Source organism: Vanrija albida, assembly GCF_041260175.1.
Source record: "Vanrija albida strain AlHP1 chromosome Unknown contig_5, whole genome shotgun sequence".
Taxonomy (NCBI): Eukaryota; Fungi; Basidiomycota; class Tremellomycetes; order Trichosporonales; family Trichosporonaceae; genus Vanrija; species Vanrija albida.
Genome location: NW_027191424.1, coordinates 2,852,940 through 2,878,142, shown reverse-complemented (window position 1 = coordinate 2,878,142; position 25,203 = coordinate 2,852,940). Strand labels below are relative to the sequence as shown.

Genomic DNA, 25,203 nt, shown 5'->3' with positions numbered 1-25,203 from the left:
AGTGGGTTAAAACGAATGTGGGTAGTGTTCCGTCCGAGTCTCTTGATTCTTGTTCTTGTTCTCTAATCTAAATTTGTTGTCACAGTGGGGTTGGGGGGTAAAATTAAGCCTTTGAATACGTGAGGATCTCAAACGAGGACGCGGTGACATCGCGACCGTCTTGGGCAATGTTGGCCTGCTCGTCCGTGACGACGAGCTCTGGTGGACCGTCAGCATGCCTCCGGGACACCACTGTGCGCATCACTCACTGCCTGGGATGACGCCCTGGTCGCCGAGCTCGGCGCGGACGACGAGAATGGCACGGCCGTCACGCTCGCGGCCGCCCTCGACGGGCTTCAGACCTCCAGTGTTGGCGCCGTAGCCTGGGCGGTTGGGGATCCACTGCACCGCGGCCGGGGAACCACAGAGGACCTCGAACGCGGCCGAGGGGACCTCCTGGCCCTTGAACGCGACGCTGCTGCGCTCCTGGAGGTGGCGGCCAGCCCTGCGGACGTCAACTCTACCCCCATTCCTACCCCCAAGGCACTCACTTGCCGACCTGGATACCACCGCTAAGGAAGAAGCGGGCCGCATACAGCGTCCTCTTCCTGCCGTCGGTGTCGATGTCGTAACCGGCCGGGATGGCGTCAAGCGGGAACGCGCCACCCTCGATCAAGTGCCAGCGCACAGCGGGCAGAACCTCGCCCTGCAGCTGAGCAGTCACGTAACCGTTGGTACGGCCACGAGCAGCAACGAGCCACGTCTCGCGGAAGTAGCCGTACTGCTGGTAGAAGTGGGCGAGTGCGACCTGGCGGACAACCTCGTCCTCGACGTTGTCAGAGTACGACAGGACACCGACGCCGCTGGTGCGGTACCGGTGGCGGCCGAGGAGCTCGTCGTGGATGATGCTGGGTGTGCGCGAGTGGTGCGACTCCTCGTGGGCAATGTCGGCGTGCGACTCGCCGCTGAGGGCGCCGAGCCTCTTCCAAGCTGTCGACCGGGAAGGCGCCTGGACGGTCAGTCACTGGGCCAAAGCTGTCACTTACATCATCGCCAGAGTGGGAGGTGGTGGCCTCATACTGCGAGCCGGAGTACCTCACAATGTCGCCGGCGTCGTAGTGGACGTTCCTCCTCCAGATAGGGGGCAGGAGAGGGGTACGCTCGGCGATGGGGGTTGAGGGGGCAGACTGAGGCGCAGACTGGGGCTGCTCGTCCTCATGCAGGCCAAAGTATTTGGGCTCGGGGTGGGGCGAAGCTGGCACAAACTCAAAGTCGTCGTCCGTGATCTGGCTCGCGGGGGCGGGAGGCTGCTGGGCCGACTCGGGGGTGGACGGGTCGGTCACGGCAACCCACTGGTCGTCGTCACTGGTGCTGTCCGGGATGTTCTTGTTGTTGGGACTCTCGTTCTCTTCAAAGGGCTTCTTCTGAATAATCTCGTTCTCGTTCTGAATCTTCTCCTTCTCAATCTCCTTGCTCTCTTCAACCTTGGTACTCTCTCCGTCCTTGCTCTCATCCAACTCCGTCTGCGTACCGCGGTTAATCTCCATAGCCAGTTATAGAATCCGGCAGGTGCCAGGACGACTCGCCTCCGACTTCTTCTTGTCGTGCTTTACCTTGCCGTTTTTGCCAACCTTGGGCGCCTCGGCGGCGGTCTCGGCGGCTTGAGCTTCGGGGGCCACATCGCTCAGGGTAGCGGTGAAGACCGCAGCCTCCTCAGCGGTGATGTCGAGGTTCTGGGCGACAACGGGGGCGATCTTGGGTTCTTCGACCGGAACAACTTCCTCAACTGTAGGCTCTTGGACAGCCTCTTTGGGGGCGGGGGTGGCGGCGACGACGACTTGTGGGACCTCGGGAACGACAACTTCAGCCGCAACAGCAACCTCTTCAGTTTGGGTAACAGGTTGGGCAGGTGCGTCTGAGACAGGCTGGTGGTCAGCCTGTGGGATAGATAGGGAGACTTACGGCATGCGACTCGTCGAGAGCCTGCGCGAGGGCGGCCTCGACAGTGACCTCGGCGTCGGTAGCCTTGGGCACGTCCTTGGTGGCGGCGTCCTTGGAGGCTGAAGGTTCAGCGACGACAACGGTCTCAGCAATAGCCTCGACGACGGGGACCACAGCTGGGGCGGCAACGGGGGCAACGATGGGAGTGGCGACAGGAGCGACCTCCTCGACCGGCTTCGTGACCGGCTCAGCAGCCTTCTCGACGACGGGGGCGGCGACTTCGGGGACGGGAACAGCCGGGGTGACCTCGGGGACAACCTCCGCAACAGTGACAGCGGGAGTCTCGATGACGGGCGTAGCAACCGGGGTGGCGACAGGCTCCTGGACAGCGACCTTGACGACGGGCTCGGCGACCACGGGCTCGACAACGACGGGCTCGACAACGACAGGCTCGACAACGACGGGCTCGACAACGACGGGCTCGACAACGACGGGCTCGACAACGACGGGCTCGACAACGACAGCCTTGGCGACCACAGGCTCCACTGCGACGGCCTTGGTGGTGACGGGCTCGGCGACAACTGGCTCAGCGTCGACAGGAGGAACGACGACGGGATCGGCAGCAACCGGGGCGGCGACAGCGACCTCCGCGACGCTCACGGGCTCAACGACAGCCGCGGCCTCGGCGACGGTCACGGGTTCGGGAGCGATGACGGGCTTCACGGGGGCGACTGGCTCGACGACAGGAACGGACTCGACGGCAGCGACCTCGGGGACAGCAACCTCGGCGACCGGGGCGGCCGTGGACACGACCTCGGCAACAGGGGCGGTGGTGACCTCGACAACAGGCTCCTCGGTCACGACCTTGGCGGCGGGCTCCTGGGCGGCTACAGGCTCGACAACGGCCTCGACAGTGGCGACGGGCTCGACAGCAGCGATGGGCTCGACAGCCGCGACAGCCGTAGCGACAGGCTCCTCCGCGGCGACCACAACCTTCGCGGCCGATTCCTCAACCGGTGCAGCAGGGGTAGCGACGACCTCGGCAGTGGGCTCCTTGGGGGCGGGCTCCTGGACGGTAACAGGCGTGGCGACAGGCTCGGCGACAACGACAGGCTCGGCGACGGCGACGGCGACGGCGACAGGCTCGGCGACGGCGACAGGCTCGGCGACGGCGACAGGCTCGGCGACGGCGACAGGCTCGGCAACGGCGACAGGTTCGGCAACGGCGACAGGCTTGGCGACGGCGACAGGCTCCTCAGCGGGAGTGACCTTGGCGATGGGCTCCTCAGCGACAACCTTGACGGGCTCCTGAACGACAGCGGGCGTGTCCACCTCAGAAACGGCGATAGTGGCGACAGGCTCCTCCGCGACGACCTTGGCGGGCGTCTCCTCGATGACCTTGGTGACGGGCTCCTCCACAACGACCTGGACAACAGGCTCAGGGACTGCGACCGGGGCGATCACCTCCTTGACGGTGGGAGTGTCGACGACGACTTGGGCTTCGGCGACCTTCTCCACAATGGCCTCCGCAACCACGGGAGTCTCGGCAGTGGGGGCAACGGTAGCCACGGCGACCTCCTCGACCGGCGCGGGAGCAGCAGCCTGAATAAAAGGCTCCTGGGCGGCGGGGGCGGAAACAACAGCCTCGGCGGTAACGACCTTGGGGGCGGCCTTCTCGACGATGGGCAGCTCCGCAGCGGCCTCCGGAACGAGAGCGACGGTCACCGCCTCGACCGGGGTAACGGCGGCGGGAGCCTCGGGGGTGTTCTCAGCAGGAACGTCGGCAACGGCCTCCACAGGCGCGGGGATAACGACCTCGGCGGGGATATTGACAGCATCCACAGCCGGGGCGGAGACAACCTCCGGGACGGCCTCCTCGACGGCAACAGTCTTGACAATGGGCTTCTCCTCGACGGCGACGGCCGCGACGATGGGCTCCTTGACATCCTCAGACGCAACCACGGGCGCAGGGATAACGGGGGTGGCTTCCGGGATAGGCTCCTGAGCGACGGCAATCTCCGCAGGGGCAGCGGTAGGAGCAACAGCCTCCTCAACGACCTCCTTCACCTCGGCAGCGACGGGGGCCTCGGTAGCAGCTTGAATCTCCGCTGCCACTGTCTCAGCCGCGGGGGCCTCGGTGAAGTCAGGGACGGCAGTGCTGGGCAAGACGGTGACGGCGGTGTTGGGCAGGGTCTGGGTGGTGCTCTCCACCTCCTTGGTCTCAACAGGCGTCTGGGGAACGGCGGCATCCTGAACAGCGACCTCCTTCACCTCCTCGGTGGCAGGCTCTGGTGCGAGGGCAGCGACGGCTTCGACAGGAGCGGCCTCCACAACCTCCTTGGTCACCTCAACCTCCTTAGTCTCCACGGCCGCCTGGATACATTAGCGTCTTCTGATGGTTGTTGACATACCTCGACAACCGGAGCAGGGGTCACGGGCGCAGGGGCGACAGCCTCAACAGCTGGTTCGACCTTGGCCTCGACCACAGGCTCGACCTTGGCCTCAACCTTGGCCTCAACCTTGGCCTCGACAACCTCGACAACAGGCTCCGCAACCGGGGCCGTGGCGGCAGCATCGGTCTTGACTGCGATGGCGGGCGCGGCGACGACCTCAGGAACAACCTCCGCGGAGGTGACGGCCTCCTCAACGACCTCCTCAACCTGGGCGGGGACCTCCTCAACCTCAACCTCAGCAACGGTGCCGATCTGCTGGGGCTCCTCGACCTCCTTGTCATCAGCAATCAGAGACTCCTGGACGATCTTGGCGGCGGACTCCTCCACGACAACCTCCTGGGGCACTTCCTCCACAGGAAGGTCCTCAACGACGGGGGCGACGGTGACCTCTTCGACGACCTCGGGGACGGCGACAGTCTCCACGGCAGTTGCGACTTCAGCGGCAGAGGAAGCGGCAGCGGCAGCGGCAGCCTCCTCCTGAATGTGAGCGACAACCAATGTTAATGGGCTCACCTTGGGTGTCTCCACGACGGCCGGCACAGAGGTGGCCTCGGCAACGACCTCAACAGCCTTGGCAACTTCGGGCTGAGAGACAACATCGGCGACGACACCCGTCTCCACGACGGCAGCCTTAGCCGGAGCCTCAGCCACAACTGGGGCAATAGCCTCGACAGTGATGGGGGCAGCAGCAGCGGCCTCGTCCACAGCCTGAACGGCAGCGACGGCCTCGGTCTCGGTAGCACCGGGAGCTGGGACGATGACAGCGGCCTCAACAGCCGCAGGGGCCTCGGCAACAACGTCCTTCTCGACAACAGCGGGTGCAGCGGCGACAACATCGGCCTCGACAACGGCGGGAGATTCGACAGCGGGCTGGGTCTCGGGGGCGACCTCGGCCTCAACGACAGGGGCGGCGACAACAGCCGCAACCTCGGTGGCAGCGGGGACCTCAGCGGCAGCCGGTGCCTCGGCAGCAACCGGGGCGGCAGTCACGACCTCCTTGGGAGCGGGAACGGCCGCTTCAGTGGCCGCCTTCTCGGGGATGACCTCCTTGGTGGCGGCGACGACCGGCTCGGAAACTGGCTCAGCGGCAGCAACAGTGTCCGCGGCTGCCGGAGCATCAGCGGCGGCCTCGGTAACAGCCTCGACTGTCTCGACAACAGGGCGGGCGGCCTCGACAACAGAGGCGACGACAACCGCCTCAGCCTTGACGGCAGGAGCAGGGACAGCCTCAACGACAGCAGGAACATCAGGCTGAAACACGTCAGCAAGAGCCGTCATGATCAACCAACCTGGGCCTCCTCCTTGATCTCCTTAGGGGCCTCGACAATGGTCTCAGCAGCAACGGCGGTCACTTGCTCAGCAGGGGCGGACTCAGCTTGGGGGAGAACGGCGACGACCTCCTCGGTGGCCTTCGGAGCAGCCTTCTCAACAACAGTAACCTCCTGAACGGAGGCCACGGCAGGAGCCTCCGCAACGACCTCAGCAGCACGAGGGATTTCAACGGCAGCTGTCTCAATGGCGGGCACGGCCTCGACGACGGGCTTGACCTCCTCGGCGGGCTTGACCTCCGCGACGGGCTTGACCTCCTCGACGACGGGCTTGGGCTCCTCAGCGGGCTTGACGTCCTCGACGACGGGCTTGACGTCCTCGACGACGGGCTTGACGCCCTCGACAACGGGCTTGACGTCCTCGACAACGGGCTTGACGTCCTCGACAACGGGCTTGACGTCCTCAACGACGACCTCGACCTCCTCGGCGGGCTTAACATCCTCGACGACGGGCTTGGGCTCCTCGGCGGGCTTGACGGGCTTGACCTCAATGACAGGCTTCACGTCCTCAACGAAGGCGGGGATCGACACCTCGACGACGGGAGTGGGGACGACCGAGGTCTGGACGGCAGGAGCAGTCTCCACGACAGGGACGATGTCAACGACTGGAGCCACCTCCGCAACAGGAGCGGCGACAATAGCCTCGACCTTGGGCTCAGCGTCATCCACAACGAGGGCAACGGCAGCCGCAGGCTGGACGGCCGAAGAGACCTCCGACCCAACCACAGGAACAGCGACGACATCCACAACGGCCTGGATCTCCTCGGCGGGAGCGGCCACCTCTGTGGCGACAGGTGCATCAACCACAAGGGCAGGCGCCGGCTCGGGGTCCGCCTCAGGAGTCTCGGCGACGGCGACCTCAACGACCTTGGGGAGCTCCTTGGCGGAAGGCTCAACGGCGACCACGGCGGCCACAGCAGCCGACTCCTGCTTGGGATTCTCGGCGGCCTTGGTCTCGACGACAGGCTCGGCGACCGGGGAGACGACCTCGGGGATAGGGGCGACGTCGACAGCAGTCTTGACATCGACGGCGGTGTCAACGGCAGGGATGGCCGGCTGCTCCGGAGTGGGATCGACGATGGTAGTCTCCGAAATGGCGGCGGGCTGTGTGTTAACGACCGGCTCAGGAGCAGGAGCGGCGACAACTGGGGTATCGGCAATGACCTCGACTCCCTTCGCCTGGACCACAGTGTCCTCGGTAGGGGCGACAGCAGCCTCGATGACAGGGGCAGGGACATCGGCAGCCACAGTCACGGGCGATGTAGTCTCCACAACCTCAGCCTTCTCAGGCTGGGTTGCCTCGACAGCAGGAGCCACAGCGGCGGCAACCTCAGGGGTGGCCTCCACAGTGACGATTGTCGCAACAGGCTCCGGAATGGGCTTCTCGGCGATGACGGCGGCGGCCTCAGTCTCGGCAACAGCCTCCGCGACAGGGACGGCGATGTCGACAACTGGGGCGGTAGTATCATCGACAGGGGCGGCAGCCTCGACAGCAGGTGTGGGGGCCTCAACAATAGCAGCCCGGGGAGTCGAGGCCTCGATGGCGACCGGGATCTCCGTCGTGATAGGCTCAGCGGGAACCGCGGCGGTCTCGACCTCGGCAGGAGCCACAACCTCGACCTTGGACTCGGCGGAGGGCGTCTTCACTTCGACCTTAGGGGCAGTCTCAGCCTCGATAGGGGCAGCAAGTGCTTCAGCGGTCGCTTCAACGGCGTGGGCGATGACCTTCTCGACGACAGGCTCGGAGACATCCTGAACGATCTCCTTGGGCACCTCGACTTGAGCGGTTGGAACAGGGACGACAGTCTCGACCTTGGCCTCCACAACGGGTTCGGCCACCTCAACAGCAGTGACAGCGGGGGCGACTTGGACGACAGGAGCGGTCTCCACAACGGGGGCAGCCTCGGCGACGGGAGTCGCCTCCACGATAGGGGCGACATCCTCCACGGTGAGGGGGGTAACCACGGCGGTGACGACCTCGATAGGAGTAGCGACAACAGGGGTGACCTCAGCAGGGGCGCTCGCAACCGGGGCGACTTCGACGACGGGGGCAGCCTCGGCGACGACGGGGGCGGCCTCGGCGACAGCGGCGGCCTCGGCGACAGCGGCGGCCTCGACAACTGGGGCGATCTCGACAACAGGCGCGACCTCCACGACGATGGGGGCGGTCTCGATAACGACGGGAGCCGCAACAGGGACAGGAGCGGCCTCGACCACGGCCTCAGGAGGGGCGGCGACAAGAGTCTCAGTCTTGATGGGCTCGGCGATTGTCTCGGTAACGATGGGCGCCTCGGCGGCAACCGGCGCAGGAGTGTCGACAACGGCGACGGTCTCAGTCTCGACAGCGGCAACGGCAACGGGCTCCGCGGCAGCAGCCGCAGGCACCTCGATGGGGACCACCTCGACGGGGGCAGCAACAGCCTCGACCTTGGGGAGCTCCCTGGCGACAGCGGCCACAGCAGGTGCAGCGACAGCCTCAACGGGGTCCTCAGCGGGGACCGCTGCAGCCTCGGCGATAGGGGCGGCGGCAGCCTCAACGACGGGGGCGGCAGAAGACTCGACGATGGCGGCGGCAGCCTCAGCGACGACGGCGGCGGCGGCCTCGACCGTGGGGGCGGCGGCGACCTCGACGATGGGGTCGTCGGCGTCAGCAACAGTGGCGACGTTCGCCTCAATAACCTGAGGCTCCGTAGGGCCCTCGAGGGTGACGACCTCGGGCCCAGCAGCAGGGGTAGTCCCCTCCTCGACAGGAGCGGGGGCCTCGATGACAACGGACTTAGTCTCCTCCACAACGACGGGAGCCTCGACCGTAGCAGCGACCTCTTCCTGGACAGCGGCAGGGGTAGAGACAGTCTCCACGGGAGCAGCGACCTCAGCGGCAGCCGGAGTCTGGACAACGGCGGGTGTCTCCACAGAGACAGGGGCCTCCACGGCGACAGGGGCCTCCACGGGGACAGGGGTGTCCACGGCAGCGGTGGGAGCGTCGACCTTGGTAACCTCGGCGATGACCTCGGCCTCGATCTTGGGAGCGACCTTAGCCTCGGTGACTGCCGGGGCCTCAGGAGTAACGGGAGCCTCGACGAAAGCCTCCACCACAGCAGGGGTGACAGCCGCAGCGGGGGTGTCGACAACAACGGGGGTCTGGATGACCTCGGAGACTTCGGCGACAACGGGGGCCTCGGCGACAGGAACCTCGACAGCCGCAGCCTTCTCGGCGATGGGCACCTCAACGATGGGAGCCTCCACAACCGGGGCCTTCTCGGCAACGGGTGCGTCGATGACCGCGGCAGGTACCGCGCTGACGACAGGAGTGTCGACGACGGTGACGTCAATGACAGCTGGGACATCCACAGTCACGGGCACGTCAACGGCCGCGGGAACCTCGGTGGTAGCCGGAGTCTCGACGGCGGCGGGGGTCTCGACGGCGGCGGGGGTCTCGACGGCGGCGGGGGTCTCGACGGCGGCGGGGGTCTCGACGGCGGCGGGGGCCTCAACGGCGGCGGGGGCCTCAACGGCGACAGGGGCCTCAACGGCTGCCGCCTTGTCCGCGACAGCCGGGGCGGCTATGACGGCAGGCTGCTCGGGAACAACGGGGACCTCAGCGGCAACCACCGGAGTCTCGACAATGGCCACGGGGGCGGCCTCAACGACCGTAGCCTGCTGAACGAGGACTGGCGCCTCGACGACGGCCACGGATGCGGGGGCCTCAACAACCACAGCCTTTTCGACGACGATCGGAGCCTCGACGGCGGCGACTGGAATCTCAGCAACTGCGGCAGGAGCCTCGGTGACCGGGGTCTCAATAGTCACAACCTTCTCGACAATGGCGGGGGTCTCAATGACAGCGGGCGTCTCAACCACAACCGGTGCTTCGACAGCGGCCGCCGGGGCTTCAACGGCAACGGGAGCCTCGGAGATGATGGGAGCCTCAGCGATGACGGGAACATCCGCAGTGACCGGAGCCTCAACGACAGCGACGGGGGCAGCGGCAGCGGCGACCTTGGGCTCTGCAGTCACAACGGGGGCCTCAACAGTCTCGACCTTCTCGATGACGGGGGCGTCGATGACTGCGACGGGGGCGTCCACAACCACAGCCTTCTCGGCGATGACAGGAGCCTCGACGGGGGCGGGGACAGGTGTCTCAACGACGGGAGCGGGGGCCTCAGCGACAGGAGCGGGGGCCTCGACGACAGGAGCAGGGGTCTCCACAACGGCCGGCTTCTCGGCGACGATGGGAACCTCGACAACGACAGGGGCCTCAGGCACAACGGCCACCGGGGCCTCGACGGCGGTGACGGGCTCGACAACCGCAGGCTTCTGGGTCACGACAGCAGCCTCGACAGCGGGGGCGGGGGCCTCAGCGACCACGGCCTTCTCCACGACGGCGGGAACATCGGCCACAGGGACGATGGGGCCCTCAACGACGGCGACGGGGGCCGCGACATCCGCGACGGGGATCTTGACGGCCGTGATGGGGGCTTCGGCAACCTCAGCCTTCTCGACGACCGCAGGGGTCTCGACAGCGGCAACCGGCTCCTCAACCACCACAGCCTTCTCGACAGTGGGCGCTTCAACAGCTGCAGCCTTCTCAACGACGGGGGTCTCGACAACAGCCGCGACGGGAGCCTCCACAGCCGTGGTGACGGCGACAGGTTCCTCGGAGACGGCGACAGGGGCTTCGGTAACAGCAACAGGGGCCTCGACGGGGGCCTCAACAGCAGCGGCGACGGGAGCCTCAACCGCAGCGGCGATGGGAGCCTCGGCGACGACGGGAGCCTCAGCCTTCTCGACGACGACGGGGGCGTCGACGACAGCGACAGGAGCCTCAACCTTAACAACGGCAGGCTTATCGGCGACCGCGGGAGCCTGAACAACGACAGGCGCCTCGGTGACAGCGGCGACGGGCACCTCGACGGTGGTGATGGGCTCGACAACCTCCGCCTGCTTAGGGACGACGGGAGTCTCGGCAGGAGGCACGGGCGCTTCAGCAACCGCAGCCTTCTCGACGACAACGGGGGTCTCGACAACAGCCGCGATCGGAGCCTCGACAGGTGCAACGGAGGGCTCGGCAACCACGACGTGGGCCTCGGTAGCAGCGACTGGGGCCACGGGGACAGCGGCGGGAGCCTCGGCAGCGGCGACGGAGGCCTCGACAGCGGCGACGGGAGGCTCAGCGATGGGAGCCTCAACGGCCGCAGCGGGAGCCTCGACGACGTCCACCTGCTCGGCGACGACGGGAGCCTCCACGACGGCAGTAGCAGGGGCCTCAGCAGGGGCGACAGGGACCTCAGCAACAACGGCCTTATTGACGGTGACAGGGGTCTCAACGACAGCGGTAGCGGCTGGGGTCTCGGCGACCGCAGCGGGGGTCTCGACGACGACGGCGGCGGGGGTCTCGACGACGACGGCGGCGGGGGTCTCGACGCCGACGGCGGCGGGGGTCTCGACGACGGCGGCGGTGGGGGTCTCGATAACCGCAACCCTCTCGGCGACGAGGGGAGCCTCCACGGCAGGGGCGACAGCCGGAGGGGCCTCAACCGGCGCCTCAGCAGCCACGGTGACGGGGGCAGTCTCAACGACAGCGATGACCTCGGCCTTAGGCGCGACCTCCTCTTCCACATCGAGGGCGGCCTTGGCAGCCTCGACCACAACGGCAGGGGCGACGGTAGCAGGAGCAGGCTCGGCCACGACAGGGGCCTCGACGGCAGGTGCAGCCTCGGCCACGACCGGCTCCAGCTTGGGTGCGACCTCCTTCTGGACAGGGGCCGCAACAGGAACAATCTCCTCGACGGGGGTGCCGGCGGGAGCAATCTCGAGACCGTGGATGACGACGGGCTCCTCAACGGTGGCAGCAACCTCGACGGAGGTGGCAGCAACCTCGACGGGGGTGGCAGCAACCTCGACGGGGGTGGCAGCAACCTCGACGGGGGTGGCAGCCACCTCGACGGGGGTGGCAGCCACCTCGACGGGGGTGGCAGCCACCTCGACAGGGGTGGCAGCGACCTCGACAGGGGCGGCAGCGACCTCGACGGGAGCAGCGGCAACCTCGACGGGAGCAGCGGCGACCTCGACGGGGGCGACGACCGGCTCAGGGGTAGCGGCCGGGGCCTCAGCCACAGCCTCAGCCTGGGTCGCGGGTTGGGGCTCCGCAACAACCTCATTAGGCTCCGCCACGACGGCAGGGGCGGCCTCAGGCTCGGCGACCGCCTCAGGCTCGGCAGTGACAGGACCCTCCGTCACGACCGGCGCCTCCTCAGGCTTGCGCTCCCAGAGGTTGGACTGGTCGGCAAAGTTTGTGGCGACGTGGTCCTGGAGGTTGACGTAGGGCGTGCCGTGGTAGTAGACGACCGCGCCCTGGGGGTACGGGGTACCGCGAGCCCAGCGAACCAGGTCATCCTCGGGCTCCTCAACACCCTCGGGAGCCGCCTCAAACTTGAAGTGGGTGGTGGTATAGGTGCTGAAGTGGAGGCGCTGCCAGAAGTCACGGTTCTTGACGGTCTGTGTTGCGCGTCAGAAGGTCACGGCCACGATCGATCGCCCCTTCCCTTTCGCACTCACGATGTCGTGCGAGCCGGTGGTCGACACCTTGGCGCGGTAGGCACGGCCCTTGTGCCAGACGATCTCGCCGGCGTGGAACTCGATACCCTTGCGCCAGTGGATCGCCTCGTCGTCGTTGGCGGTCGAGTCCTCCGAGTCGCCGTCCGAGTTGGAGGTAGCCTCCGAGTAGCGGCTGCGACGGCGGCGACCATAGCCACGGAGTCCGTGCCACTCGGGAATCTTGGTGAGAGAAGGGGTAGGGGAGGCGGTGATGGAAGGAGGGGTCTGCGGGGCGACCTCGTCAGCCGCGGCGACGGTGACGGGGGCCTTGACGGCGTCTCCGCCCTCAACGGGGAGGGCGGAGACGGGGGCAGTGTGCTCGATAGTGGTCTCGGGCTTGTTGTCGATGATGGGCTGGTTAGGCATGTGTAAAAGGGCGGATGGTGACTGTAGTCGTTGTAGGGTGTCTTGGAGTTGGCGATGCAGTGGGTACTGTCTACGCCGAACAGGGGGGTCTGGGTGCTGTTGGTACAGAACCGGGGGAGATGATTGTTCAGTAGATGGAAGAGAAGACGGAGATGCCCCAGCGAAGGGGTATTAGACGGTAGGCAGTCAGTGGGCCGGGCCGGCGCGTGGGGTCAGCTTCGTGGCCTCGCAGCACGCGTGCGATGGGGGTCAGGTCAGCGTCTCGAAGGGGCGTTTGGGTAAGCGGAGGCCTTGGCTGAGTGCGAGGTGCGAGAATGGTACCAATGATGGAAAAATCTTGAGCTCGATGGCGATGGCGTTACGCTTGTAGAAGGTGGTGAAACGTCGAGATCCTGAGCACGGTCAGTGACGAGATGGGCTGGCCAGCGTCGGGATCACAGCTCGAGCTGGACCGGCAAATGCCTTTGGCCATGGAATCGCCGTGGAGTGCCGGATGCCTCCTCCTGCCGCATTCGCCCGCTCGCACCGAGCACAGGCCGTAGAGTACGTCGGCTCCACCAGGAGCTCCGCTCGCTCGCGAACAGGCTTCTGACACGACACGTCGAAAGGACGCGTAAGAGTGGTCGTTACGGGTGGTCCGGGAACTGAAGAGGCCCAAGAGGCTGGGGAAAGGGGGGTTGACACGCAGCAACGACCCGAGCGCCGGCGCTATGGGCATGAGGTCCGGTTGAGAGATGTTTCGCATGTGTCCTGCGGCCGGAGGGGAAGCGACGAGGTGGGCGAGCAGCTTGTCGGCAGCGATGCTTATCGCCTTGCGGATCATGATGTCGACGGAACGCGCCGAAGCCATCCACGTCGGCGGCGGCTGTGGGGATCGATCGATCTGCGCCGAGCTGAACGGGGGCGACAATGTGCCATGGCTGGCGCGTGCTCGTTGGGGCGGCGCCGTCTTCGATACGCTTCCTGAGCAAGCGGTGCTGCGCCAGGTGAAACATCCCTGCGTGGTTTGCTTGCAGCACGTTGGTCACGGAAGAGGCGTTCCAGGTTGCGTATGCGACCCGCAAAGGAAGGCGGGGCCGCGTTGCGCACGGGTCTCGCGGGGCATGGATCATCAGCTGGGGGTCAGACCCGCGGAGCACGGCGGTCCGCGGCCGTTCAGTGCGTGGTCTACATTGCTAGGCGTGTCGTGGGTCATTGGAGTCAGGCTGGAGAGGTGCTAGAGATGGATACGGTGTGTTGATGGTGGGATAAGAAGAGGGGAGAGGACAATGGAAGCCAAAAGGTGTGGGGAAATGCGATAGCAGGCGCGCAGTTTGACTCCGTGGGTGGCCACACCAGGACTCAAGAGTCATCGAGCCGGTGACCTTGAACACACTTTACAATGCGGGCGAGAGACAATGGCCCAGGTCTACTGGCGTGGCCATGCATGTCTGCCCATATCCTATCAAAACGGCAATGTCGCCAGATCATAGCTCATGGCAGGCCCGCTGTATCGAGTGCTCCACTTCGCAATCACTAGAGCGCCAGCACAGAGGCGGCGACAAAGCCGCAGGCCAAGAGGGCGGCCAGTTTGGCGGCCCGCTGCGTCGTGCTGCTGGAGCGCAGGGGCACCTCCGGCGCGTTCTCGGTCGAGTTGAAGCACCAGACGCCGTCGGCATGGTGAACGCACTTGTTCACGTCGTGGACTTTCGACCAGTTGCCAAGGGCACACATGTGCACCCAATTCCCGCCATTCTGCAGGCCCATGGTGCGGTTGGGATGGGCGTGTTTGAACGTGTCCCACGGGACTGGTATGACCATGGAGTCCTTGGGGCCCGCATTCAGGCAGCAATCCAGTAGGTCCGTCCCATTGGCGGTAGTGTAGCAGTACGCCGGTGAGTGTTCGAGCAAGTCTGTGACGTTGGATGGGAGCATTGTTTCGGAGGGAGGGATTGACGCGAGACGAAGTGGATAGGCATTATCCAGCAGGTGGACGTCTTAACTAGCTTGGCATGGCGCCCCGTGTCTCGTGCTGCAGTCTCCAACAGCACAGCACATGCGATGGCCGCGTGGTGATCCGGGGTGGGCGGATGGCTCAGATCGTTGGAAGTAGTGTAGCTGCGGATAAGGATTGCGGTCCCGACGCGCGCACATGACCTTGAGGGACATCCGAGCACGCCCATGATCAATCCCACCCATCCGACCTACCGATGAGCGTGAGCCAAAGCCACCGACACACTCAGTCGTGTTCAGCTGTCACGTCAGTGCACGTACCAGCCATTATATGCATCATTATCTGCCCTGTCGGGCGGCGGGTCGCCACCCAACGTCCCTATGTAAGTGTCGTCTCTTGTCGTGTATCCCAGCGCCTGTCGTGTCTCTATGCGCGCGCCTCCCCCGCTCGGTGCTACAACGCGAGCACTGTCCCCGCCAGAAGGCCAAGTAATGCGAGGCCCACGGGTGTCGATAACCGGCTGTGCCCGGCCGAGGCCGCGGTCGTCGAAGAACACTTGTAGTTGTGCTCGTCGCTAATGTTGCCCTTTACGCAGCTGAGCAGCGTCGCGGCGCTCGCGTACGCGACGCAGCTGGCGACGTCGGGTCCCAGTGTCGTCCCGTTGGCGGTGAACCATGCAAAGCCTTGTGGATTGGTCGCCTTGAACGTACTGGCGTTCTGCGAGCCGTAGATGCCGTTCGCGGTCGAGCAGCAGCCCTGGATCTGCTCGAGGCTGCTCGAGTAGCACGCCACACTCGAGTACTGCGGGCCGCCCTTGGCCATGGTGGTGGTCGTGTGTGCTCCGCGCTGCGGATGTGGTGGTGGATGGTGGATGCCGTCTCGTGGGAGACGAGACGCGGGCTTGCATGCGCGGGCGACACGGCCCGAGGCTATATATATGGGGGCTTGAGTTGTCGCTCACTCGCTCGCTCGCTCGCTAGTGAATGAAGCATAGTGTGCGAGCACGGAGGCCAAGGGGCTAAAGTCACATGATATGCCGGCGGCGAGGGCACCAGGCGAGAGAAAGCATCAGAGATCGCGCACTTGAGACTGTAAATCATATTGTTCATTGGCGATGGCTGACAAGAGGCGCGAGGCGCGAGGCGGCAGGGCGCCACACCAGAGGGAGGTCGATCAACCGTGTGTGCCTTGCCTCTCTCAACGTGCAGGTGCAATCGAGCCAGTCGACCCTTGTCTTTCTCTCTCCTCGCTAAGCCAAAATAGGGAACTAGGTCTTGGCGCCGTCCCAATCCGTAAGACCACGAGGCAACCACGAGGTTGTACTTATGCATTACATCTATGCACTTCGGTGCTTTCACTCACCAAGCGACCTGCAATGCCCGTACGCTTCCCGCCAGCAACCCCAACAGGACGAGCTGGAGCGATTACTCGCGTCAAAGAGGCGGTTTCACTTCGGCCCCCCACACTTACGTCTACTTTCCTCCCACTCATCCGCAGCTCACGGCGACAGTATGAGCAGGCTCCCGGCGGCCAGGTAGAACAGCACCGTTCGCCACGGGATCGGGCGGCGCCAGTCGCCAGCGACAGTGTACGCACACAACCCGTTGGCCCCAAAGTTTCTGTGCGCGCTATGGAGGCAGTCGATCAGCCTCTGCGCGCCAGCCCTGCCCGCCTTGCAGCCGCACAAAGTGTCCGTGCCGCTGGGGGCTGCGGCCGTGATCTGCGGCCAGGTGTTCGGCGCGTGCAGCGCGCTGAACTCGGCATATGTTTGGTTGGAGAGCACGCCTCCCGCCGAGACGCAGCACGCGTGTATTGCATCCAGCGCTGTCGTGGTGTGACACTCGGCGCGGACGATGACCATGGTGGGGAGTGGCGGGTGTTGGAGGCCCGCGAGAGTTTACTTTGCCACCGAGCACCGTCTTATACGACGCCGCTCGAGCGGCACCCTCGCAACCGGCTCCGACGTGAGTCGCAAACACGTAGGAGAGGAACGAGGGCCCGCCGTCGCTCCCTCGGTAGCACTGCCCCAAGGGGTTGGATACCTAGGCACCAATCTTCCACCGGCGCGTCACGTAGGTATCCCCAGTCGAGACGTTGGGACTGGGTCGTGTTAGTGGCGACTGCTCTCGTTCGTGGCCATGTTTTGGCACGTACGTACTGTGTCAGGGTGGTAGTTTCACCGTACTCCTACGACTGACGCGGATCTCGTGATGAGGTACAAGCTTGCGATCTCTGACGAAGGTGGTGTTGAGCCCTGGTTTACTTCCTCCCGGAGAAGTGGCAACGCGGCGGACTTGCAATCTTGGAGCGTCCAGCGGCGTAGCACTCAACACTGAGGGTACTGGAGGTGCTTGTGTTTAGGCTGGTGTAGCAGGCAGTGTGGGGGCGGAGGGCGATGCCCAGGCCACTCGCAGCCCGGGTGGCGAAACCTCGCGTGCTAGCCAGCCGCGTGAGTTACAGACTACCATCCCTCCTTTGACCTGCACTGTCCCAAGGGGAGCGGACCAGAGGCACTTCAACATGCACATCGCTGCGACATCTCTGACCGCGGGTATTTTCGTATGATGCCGGGTTGTCTCGTGTGTGTTGGGTCACACGGGTGGCCATGATCTGTCAGGGTGGCGGTTTCATCTCCGCCAGCGAGCAACACCCGAAGAGACCAGGCCTCGCTCCCCTTTCTCAGATACTCCGCTCCGGGATGAGTTTGAACGGCCGTGTGCGCTCGTGTAGCATGCCTGCAGCTGGGAATCGGTGGCTGTGACAGCCTGTGCCCCCTTGATAGCTGCCGGAGGGCTCGGTTGCCATTGGCACAGTCAGGACGTGCTGCATTGTGAGTCATGGGTACAAGTAATGCTGAGAAACGATGCAGGCAGGCCCTGTGGTTGAGACAGAGCTGCCGGATGCAGGTGCGATATGTGGTGGTCGACGGGCACGCCCGCGCGGCAAGACTTGTACTCGCCCTCCTCACTCGAGCACTACCCACTTCACGTTGACGGTGACGCTGTGGGTGCTCGGTTCGGGCTCGAAGCTGAAGCGGGGCTCGTGTTCCTCTTCCTTGTCCTTGCCTGCGCTTTTCGCTGGGGATCGCTTTGGAGCGGAGTAACGGACGCGACACCCCGCCTCCACCTCCTCGATATCCAACGCTTTGAGCCGCGGCGGTGCGTCGACGAGCGGGGCGAGGAAGTCGAGCGCGCGACTGCGGGCGTCGAGAATGGCTGCGCCGTACACTTCTGTCTGGAGTGCCTTCTTTGTTGGCCCCGAGAGGCGCCAGGCGATAGAAACGAACTCGGTGTGCTTTTCTGTCTTGGGATCAGCTGCGTCTCGAACTTGCACCCACTGTCACGAGGTTGACAAAGTCCTCGAGGGCCGAGAAGTCGTGGAACGTGACGGTGAACGACTGCTCTGCCGTGTGTCGCGTAGTCCGGCTCGTCTTGCACCACGAAGACGTTGACAGGTGTCCCGTCTTCCAGCGAACAGCCGGCTTGGCCGGGTGCCGAACTGGCCACTCGGGGTCGACGGCCGAGCCGGCCCCGAGCGCAAACTTGTCCGGGGCAAGCGGCGTGATGAGCGTGACGACCTCGCTCGCCGACGTCTTGAACGCTCCGAGGGCCTTTAACTTGTCATTGCCCTCGGTCTTGACCTTGATAGTCACGTCTGCGAGCTCGGGCGCGAGCTCGACCTTGTGAGTTCCCTGGACGCTGAGGTGCGTGCTGAGGTGTGAGGCGTGGGACGACGAGCGTCTCCCGCTTGAGGAGGCGTGGCCCTCTTCAGATGGGGGGTGCCCCATTGCGGTAGATGGGCGAGTTGGGCAATGTTATGAGGAGCCATGGGAACACGATGATGAGTTTCTTTATGATGTAAGAGGAGCTGAAGGAGTCGTATGGGAGAGACACCAGGAACACGATTGTGAGTCCGTCATCGAGGAGCCCCGCGGCCACGGCCAAGCCCAGCCCACGTCAGCCAGCCAGAGCCTACGGAGTTGTCGATCTACGCTCGCCCCATGGGGTCCAACTGGCACTGAGGGTCACTGTGGTCAGTGTGATTCTGGCGCGACGACGAGTGTGAACACAGCGGCGGCCAAGGGGACAGACCGGAGTTACCCTCGGAGGTCCCGGCGTCGTCACCGCGGCCATATCCGAGCGGCGGGGGGAGGCCGCACGGTGGTTGTAGGTGAAGCGGCAGAGGACCCAGTCAAGAACGATTAGCAGCGTATGCGACGGCGGCAGGTGATAGCGTGCACTTCGCGGCAGGTCCTCGCGACGCGCGTGGGCAGTCACAAAAGGCGACAGGCAACGCCAAGGGCAGAGGCGTCGCGGGAAACCCGCTGCCGGTCCGGGAACGACGCGCCGTGCGGTGACAAGCGAAATCGAGTAGAGTAATCAACACGCATCGTCACATCCCCCACCTCACCACCATGTCCTTCTTCTCGAGGTCGTCGACGCCCAAGACGGCCGGGGACGGTGCCGAGGCCGCTGCAGGAGACGCGGCGGCGGATCCCAAGGCTGCGGGCGACGAGCCCGGCCTTCCCGTCACCTACTCGATCATCGCCGTCGCCCCGGAGGACAGCGAGATCCCCACGCGGGAATACACCGACAACCAGCTCGCCGACGTGAGTAGGCGGTATGGGACAGCTGATTGACGCCAGATCGAGGACCTGCGCGAGGTTGGTGTGGTTGAGCCGCCGAGCTGACGCAGAGTACACGGCGGAGATCACGCTGCCAGAAGACGACGAGTACTACCCCTGGGAGGCTCGCTTCCTCGCCGACCCGATGGTACACGCGCGCTATATGCGCGCTGCGAAGTGGCACATGGCCGACGCCAAGAAGCGGATCAAGGCGACGCTCGAGTGGAGGAGGGAGTACCGCCCCGACCTGATCGAGCCGGGCGAGGTGGAGCCGGAGAACGAGACGGGCAAGATGTGAGTGGGTGGGGAGGTGCGCAGCTCACACCCCCAGCGTCCTCTCCGGATTCGACAAGCAGGGCCGGCCGCTGCTCATCATGCGGCCGGGGCGCCAGAACACCAAGGAGTCGCCCCGGATGGTGCGGTACACTGTGTGGTTCTTGTGAGTGCGTGTTGAAGGGCCAGCTGACGACAGGGAGCGGTGTATCGACCTCATGCCTCCGGGGCAGGAGCAGCTGGTCATCTTCCTCGATGTGAGTAACCCGCCGCGGCCGAGCTGACGGCAGTACGCGTCCATCTCGTTCTCGGAGCGCACGAGCATGCAGATGTCGCGCACGGTGCTGCACATCATGGCCAACCACTACGTCGAGCGTGGGTGCGTCCGCTTTCCGAGCTGACCGCAGGCCTGGGGCGCGGCATCATCGTCAACGCGCCGTGGTTCTTCGGCGCCTTCTTCTCGGCCATCTCGCCCTTCATCGACCCCGTGTCGCGCGACAAGGTGGGTGTGCCGGGTGGCGCGCGCTGACGGCAGGTGCGCTTCAACCCCGACCTCGACGAGCTTATCGCGGCCGACCAGCTCGAGAGCGACTACGGCGGCCAGGTCAACTTCAAGTACGACCACGGGGTGTACTGGAAGGAGCTGGCCGAGTGGGTGTTGTCTCGCTGCGACTGCTGACGGTAGCTTCTGCCGCCTCGCGCCCGACGGCGGACGGCTCGACTCGCAGGGCAAGCCGTGGGTCGCGCCCACTGGCCTCGGGATCAAGCATGCCGTCGACCAGCTGGCCGGCGGTGAGGAGAGTGAGGAGTCGACGCTGGCGGGCACCGCGAACGGAACCAAGGAGGCAACTGCGGAACCCGAGGCGGCTGCCGAACCTGCCGTTACTGCGGCCCCTGCCGCGTAATGCTTTCATCGTTGTAGACATAGATCCATACTCACTACATGCGCGGTCAAGTCCTGCAATCCCCGAGCGGCTTGGCAAGTGAGACAATGGTGCAGGGCCATGTCGAGCTTATCTGGGTTAGATCGCAACACTGTGACAGTAACGCGGACCTCTTGGTCCTCGGAGACGGTCGCAACATCGCAACGTAGCACCCACTAACCCGTCTCCTCCATGCACCTCCTCACTCCCCACGACAAGTGCTGCCCCCCATGGCGAGCATCATCGCCGCCGGGCCCGCGTACGGCCTCGACCCGCCCCTCAGCATCGACTACTTCTCCGGCATCCGGTCGTCCGACCTCGAGAGCTGCTGCACAGGCGAGTTCACAAACCTTACGTCCTTCCAGTTCTCGGCTGTCACTCCGCGCGGCTGGAGCCTGCCCCCCGCCATCAGCGGCTCGCCCATCTCGCGCTGCCACATCGACGATCCGTGGGGCGAGGGCAACGGGCAGGATACCGCCTCGTGCATGTTCGGGACCGACACGTGGGGGTACGACCCGGACATGTGGTTCGGGGTCACGATCTCGCTCCAGAACGGCAGCGTGCTGGCCGAGACGCCCGAGGTCAAGCTCACGCTCTTCAATGTCAGCGGGGCGCGTGGCGCGAGCGCGAGCGCGAGCGACGCCGCGACGGCGACCGGGGCCGCCTCTGGAGCGAGCACGGTACACGCGAGCTGGGGGATCGCGGCACTCATGGGGCTCGTAGTAGCCACGGCGGTGATTGCTGCATAAGTACTTCTGCATAGGATGAATTAATTGCGCGTGTTGAGGCGAGCTAGTGCAGGGAACCCGGGGAATGTCTCCGTCCAACATGAAACTGCCTCCATGCCACCGAACAGTGTCTCGGCCGTCGGAGCAGCGCGCTCCGTGGCAACGAGTGGGTCTGTCCCCGGACCAGAACATGTCGAATAGGGCCACACTCCGAAGGCAGTGGCGTTGAAACGCGACAGCAGCCGGCGGTACCCGCTGCCGTCGTGCCGGAGGTGGCAGACAAACAAGTGCTGGCCAAACGCCTCGGGGTTCGCCGAGATCACTGTACAACTTCTGCATCTGACCAAGTGTTTGCTGGGAGGGGGAGGCAGTGCAAGGAACGGATGGAGCGAGGAATGGTCTTTTCGAGTGTTCCTCGCTGGAGGAGATGAAACTGCCACCCTGACAGGCCATGGCCACCTGTGTGGCCCAACACCCACGACCCAACCCTTCACGATACGAACGTACCGGCAGTCAGAGATGCCGTAGCGATGCGCAGGTGAAGACAGACAAGTGCCTTGCCCGGGGTTTTTGGGGCAGTGCAGGTCAAGGGGGGGATGGTGGGCTGTAACTCCCGGCTGGCTGGGACCTGCACTTGGTGCTACAGGGCCCGAGCATTGCGGAGTTCCAGTTACCAACTACCTTCTTGCCCAGTTGACCCGACAGTCCCGGAGGTGGCTGGTAACTTGAGCTGTGGCATGCCTGGCCCATGTGCCACCACCAAGGCGGTGTAAACACAACTTGCACTTAAGGCCTGCTCGACACATCCTCGTACACCACCTCTTCACGCCTGCAACACCCAAACCATCATGCCCATCATCATCACCGGACTCGACTGCTACACGGGTGCCAAGGTCCCCGAGCTGCAGGCATGCTGCACCGGGGGACACACGTCGTTCGGTACCATGCCGCAGGGCTCGTTCAACACAAGCAGGCCGGCCATCGCGAGCCAGCTCTGGGCCAACATCACGGGCCCGACCATCGCCTACTGCGACATGGACGACACAGGCGTCGCGGAAACGATGGCGCTATGCTTCGCTGGCAAGGTCGGCATGGATAAGAAGTGGCTCCAGTGCCAGCCGAAGGTGAAGAACGGCGGGCGGAAGCGCGCACACGCGACGTGGGGGCTGCTGGGGGTGGTGGCACTCCTCGCGTCGGCCGTTGTGCTGTAAGCGGCTTGGAAGGGGAGATTGGGTTCCAGTGAGGTTTCATTTGTACATGTAATGGATGGAGCCTGGAGGCGATAAGTAGCGGTCGAGTGTGACGCGTCGGTGTTGGACTAAACGCGTGCAGATAAAGGTTAGAGGAGCATATCTCACTTGCACGGCGGGCCGGGGCCGCGCCAAGAGCCTGCATGGATCCGGCCGCATGGCCTGCAGAAACGACAGACCCAAGCCCGAGTTCAGATAGCTCGCCCACTTTTGTGGCTTTGTGGCTTGTCGTCGATGGATGCAGCGGAGCCCAGGCCGCGGGGCCCAGCCTAAGTCAGTGGCGTCCGGCGTTGGGTTGCGTGCCGCCATCGTCGAGGCCAGGCAACGCGGAGCGCGGTCCAGACGTACCCACCTGCATGCGGTCTAGCTATTTGTGCTCGTGATAGACGCATGTCCAGTTGGCCGGGGACGTGGGCTAGCAGTGTTTGCTCTGCTCGGCGTGCATGTATAAAGCTGGTGGGTCGTCTTTTCCACCCGCCAGCCCCGGCCACCACCACAACACCCCCCGCCATGGCCACGAACGGTTTCAAATGCTACAGCTACGAGCTGGCGTCCACGCTCTCCAAGTGCTGCACCGGCGACGGGCTCAAGTACACGTCGCTCTCGGGCGCCGACTTCAACAAGACGGACACGTTCGCGCCCAAGGTCAACAGCAACCTCACGGTCCACACCGGCAACGTCGGCGTGTGCACCTTCGCCGTCAACTCGACGCTGAGCGACCGCTACGACAACTGCATGGGCAAGACGACCAAGGGCCAGGTGACGTGCGTCCTCACCACCCTGCCCACCTCGGCCGCTACGACGCACAGCACAAAGTGGGGCGCGCTGGCCCTCGTCGCACTGCTCGCGTCGACCGTTGTCGCGCTGTAGGGACGATGCTTGGACAATTCCGGGTTCTTGGGTTGTAGAGTTCAGTGGATGAACCGTGCCACTGATGTCGTTTCAGGCGGGTCACTGCTTGGTTGTTGCAGTATGCTCTGCGTCTCCCTGGCCATTACCCCCGGAAGGTGCAAACACGATGGGCGAGCGGCTTCGTGAAACACTTCAACTGCGGACAGACTGACTGTCCCCGCAACTGCCGAGCCGCCTCAGTATTCAACCACCCCCTCGACCAAACTCCTCTTGGACAAGGTCACCTATGAGACCAACGCAACGACAGACGCAAATCGCCCAGGGCTGTTCTTGTTTCCTCATGACGACGATGCAGTGTCGCCCACCCAGCTAGTGCCCCGCCAAAACCCCATCCTCCCGGCTGCAGCGACTGTTAAGCCTCTGGTGTCAAGGTCGCAACGTCATTGTGGCATTCCGGCGCGTCATGTGATGCGGCGTGCGGTGAAACAAATGCGCGTCGTCAAGAGACACTGCTGCTTTCATCTAGCACATCTTCAGAGGTGTGCCTCACGAGCACACCGTGCGAGGTATGTATGCCCAGCGCTGGCATCGCCAGAGGCCGCCACTCACTCACCATGTCCGCTGTCCTCACCCTGTCCAGAAGAAACCTTACCGACGGCCTCTTCTGCGCAAGCCTCGACACTGTCGCGATGTCTGCCTGCTGCAACTCCTCACAGACCTACCACGATGAGGTCCCCAAGCAGGGAAACCGCTACACGTTCACGGGCAGCGGCGACATTGTCGGCGTGTGCTACTACCCCTGGTCTGCCAACAAGCACACGCGCGACCTGGTCGCCTGCCTCGTCCAGACGTTCAACCTGTCGGATCCTGCCGCCCTCATCCCGGGAAACAACAATGTATCGTGCCAAGCGTCCTCCCTGGGGCGAACGGCGCCGTCGCGCTAAACGGCAAGTGGGCCGCCGTCGCCCTCGTCGCCGTGCTTGCCTCGACCGTTATGGCGCTGTAGGGCCTTGTACACTTCGGTTTCTTGGGCCATAGCGCTAGCTGGATGGGGGCCGTGGGCCCCCGGTCATGTTTACTGGGATGCAACACCCTGTCCGTCAAACGCGGAGGTGCGCGCGTGCGACTCGCCGTGTCCCTCGCAACGGGCCAGATACTGTGCCACGACCGACGACCATGCGGTGCCGCCCGCTTGCTCGCCTTGGCAAGGCATGATATGTCTGTGGGGTTAATGCTGTCAAGGTTGAAACAAGCTTCCCTTTGAGATACTGGGCGCGTCGCGCTGTGCAGACGGCCTTGGATACTGCTGCGCCCAGGTAGTATGCACATGCATCGTCGCTGTGTTTGCCTAGCCACCGCCCCAGCACACCGCGTTCGAGTGGGCATGCGAAGAAGTACATATGTACATGTGTGTACAGCCCCGGCGTGGTCAGAGACCACCACCCACCACCCACCGACTCACACCACCTCACCAGCCATGTCTATCAGCCCCGCGAACACCACCATCAACGGCATAACCTGTGCCGGGCGGGATATGGCCGCGATGAAGGCCTGCTGCGTGGGCTCCGGGGCTATCTACCTCGGCGGTCCTATCGGGAACGCCAACTCAAAGCTCGACGCCTCGTTTTGCGGCTACACAAAGTCGGAAGTCGAGTCCACAAAAGACTTTGTGGCCTGCATCCAGAAGGCGTTCAACATCCCGGACCGCGCCTCACTCGTCAAGGAGAACTTCACCGAGCTCAGTGCCGGAAAGGTCAACGTGTCCTGCAAGGGGGACCTCCCGCCGTCCAGTGCCGCCGTCGCACTCGCGCCGAGCGGCAAGTGGGCTGCGCTTGCCCTCGCGGCCGTGCTCGCGTCGAGCGTCGTCGCGCTGTAGGGACTATAGGATGGACACTTATCGGTTCTGGGGCTACATGTAGAGCGGGGAGATGGAATCATGCCGCTGAGGTGGTGGGC

At 64.6% G+C, this 25,203-nt stretch overlaps 10 protein-coding genes across 10 annotated transcripts; 6 read left to right on the top strand and 4 right to left on the bottom strand.

The window, feature by feature from the left end:
* Positions 1–103: 103 nt before the first annotated feature.
* On the bottom strand, positions 104–12,664 carry Q8F55_007275 (uncharacterized protein; the record flags this gene model as incomplete). Its single annotated transcript, XM_069355712.1, has 10 exons — positions 104–198; positions 249–484; positions 531–988; positions 1,026–1,502; positions 1,593–1,904; positions 1,942–4,293; positions 4,332–4,850; positions 4,887–5,624; positions 5,663–12,199; positions 12,260–12,664. The coding sequence occupies 10 exons, from the start codon at positions 12,662–12,664 to the stop codon at positions 104–106; spliced, it is 12,129 nt and encodes a 4,042-aa protein (XP_069207783.1).
* A 1,515-nt stretch (positions 12,665–14,179) lies between these two features.
* Q8F55_007274 (uncharacterized protein) lies at positions 14,180–14,464 on the bottom strand (the record flags this gene model as incomplete). The annotated part of the gene is made up of 1 exon (XM_069355711.1): positions 14,180–14,464. One exon carries the CDS (start codon positions 14,462–14,464, stop codon positions 14,180–14,182), a length of 285 nt encoding a protein of 94 aa, XP_069207782.1.
* Positions 14,465–15,050: 586 nt separating this feature from the next.
* Q8F55_007273 (uncharacterized protein) lies at positions 15,051–15,419 on the bottom strand (the record flags this gene model as incomplete). Its single annotated transcript, XM_069355710.1, has 1 exon — positions 15,051–15,419. One exon carries the CDS (start codon positions 15,417–15,419, stop codon positions 15,051–15,053), a length of 369 nt encoding a protein of 122 aa, XP_069207781.1.
* A 1,220-nt stretch (positions 15,420–16,639) lies between these two features.
* Q8F55_007272 (uncharacterized protein) lies at positions 16,640–18,384 on the bottom strand (the record flags this gene model as incomplete). The annotated part of the gene is made up of 3 exons (XM_069355709.1): positions 16,640–16,697; positions 17,581–17,900; positions 17,935–18,384. The coding sequence occupies 3 exons, from the start codon at positions 18,382–18,384 to the stop codon at positions 16,640–16,642; spliced, it is 828 nt and encodes a 275-aa protein (XP_069207780.1).
* A 627-nt stretch (positions 18,385–19,011) lies between these two features.
* Q8F55_007271 (uncharacterized protein) lies at positions 19,012–20,399 on the top strand (the record flags this gene model as incomplete). Its single annotated transcript, XM_069355708.1, has 9 exons — positions 19,012–19,206; positions 19,243–19,260; positions 19,295–19,515; positions 19,553–19,660; positions 19,694–19,751; positions 19,785–19,869; positions 19,902–19,996; positions 20,030–20,145; positions 20,180–20,399. 9 exons carry the CDS (start codon positions 19,012–19,014, stop codon positions 20,397–20,399), a joined length of 1,116 nt encoding a protein of 371 aa, XP_069207779.1.
* Positions 20,400–20,647: 248 nt separating this feature from the next.
* On the top strand, positions 20,648–21,166 carry Q8F55_007270 (uncharacterized protein; the record flags this gene model as incomplete). The annotated part of the gene is made up of 1 exon (XM_069355707.1): positions 20,648–21,166. One exon carries the CDS (start codon positions 20,648–20,650, stop codon positions 21,164–21,166), a length of 519 nt encoding a protein of 172 aa, XP_069207778.1.
* Positions 21,167–21,993: 827 nt separating this feature from the next.
* Positions 21,994–22,356, top strand: Q8F55_007269 (uncharacterized protein; the record flags this gene model as incomplete). Its single annotated transcript, XM_069355706.1, has 1 exon — positions 21,994–22,356. The coding sequence occupies one exon, from the start codon at positions 21,994–21,996 to the stop codon at positions 22,354–22,356; it is 363 nt and encodes a 120-aa protein (XP_069207777.1).
* A 549-nt stretch (positions 22,357–22,905) lies between these two features.
* Positions 22,906–23,265, top strand: Q8F55_007268 (uncharacterized protein; the record flags this gene model as incomplete). The annotated part of the gene is made up of 1 exon (XM_069355705.1): positions 22,906–23,265. One exon carries the CDS (start codon positions 22,906–22,908, stop codon positions 23,263–23,265), a length of 360 nt encoding a protein of 119 aa, XP_069207776.1.
* Positions 23,266–23,861: 596 nt separating this feature from the next.
* Positions 23,862–24,253, top strand: Q8F55_007267 (uncharacterized protein; the record flags this gene model as incomplete). The annotated part of the gene is made up of 2 exons (XM_069355704.1): positions 23,862–24,143; positions 24,200–24,253. The coding sequence occupies 2 exons, from the start codon at positions 23,862–23,864 to the stop codon at positions 24,251–24,253; spliced, it is 336 nt and encodes a 111-aa protein (XP_069207775.1).
* A 471-nt stretch (positions 24,254–24,724) lies between these two features.
* Q8F55_007266 (uncharacterized protein) lies at positions 24,725–25,123 on the top strand (the record flags this gene model as incomplete). The annotated part of the gene is made up of 1 exon (XM_069355703.1): positions 24,725–25,123. One exon carries the CDS (start codon positions 24,725–24,727, stop codon positions 25,121–25,123), a length of 399 nt encoding a protein of 132 aa, XP_069207774.1.
* Positions 25,124–25,203: the final 80 nt, after the last annotated feature.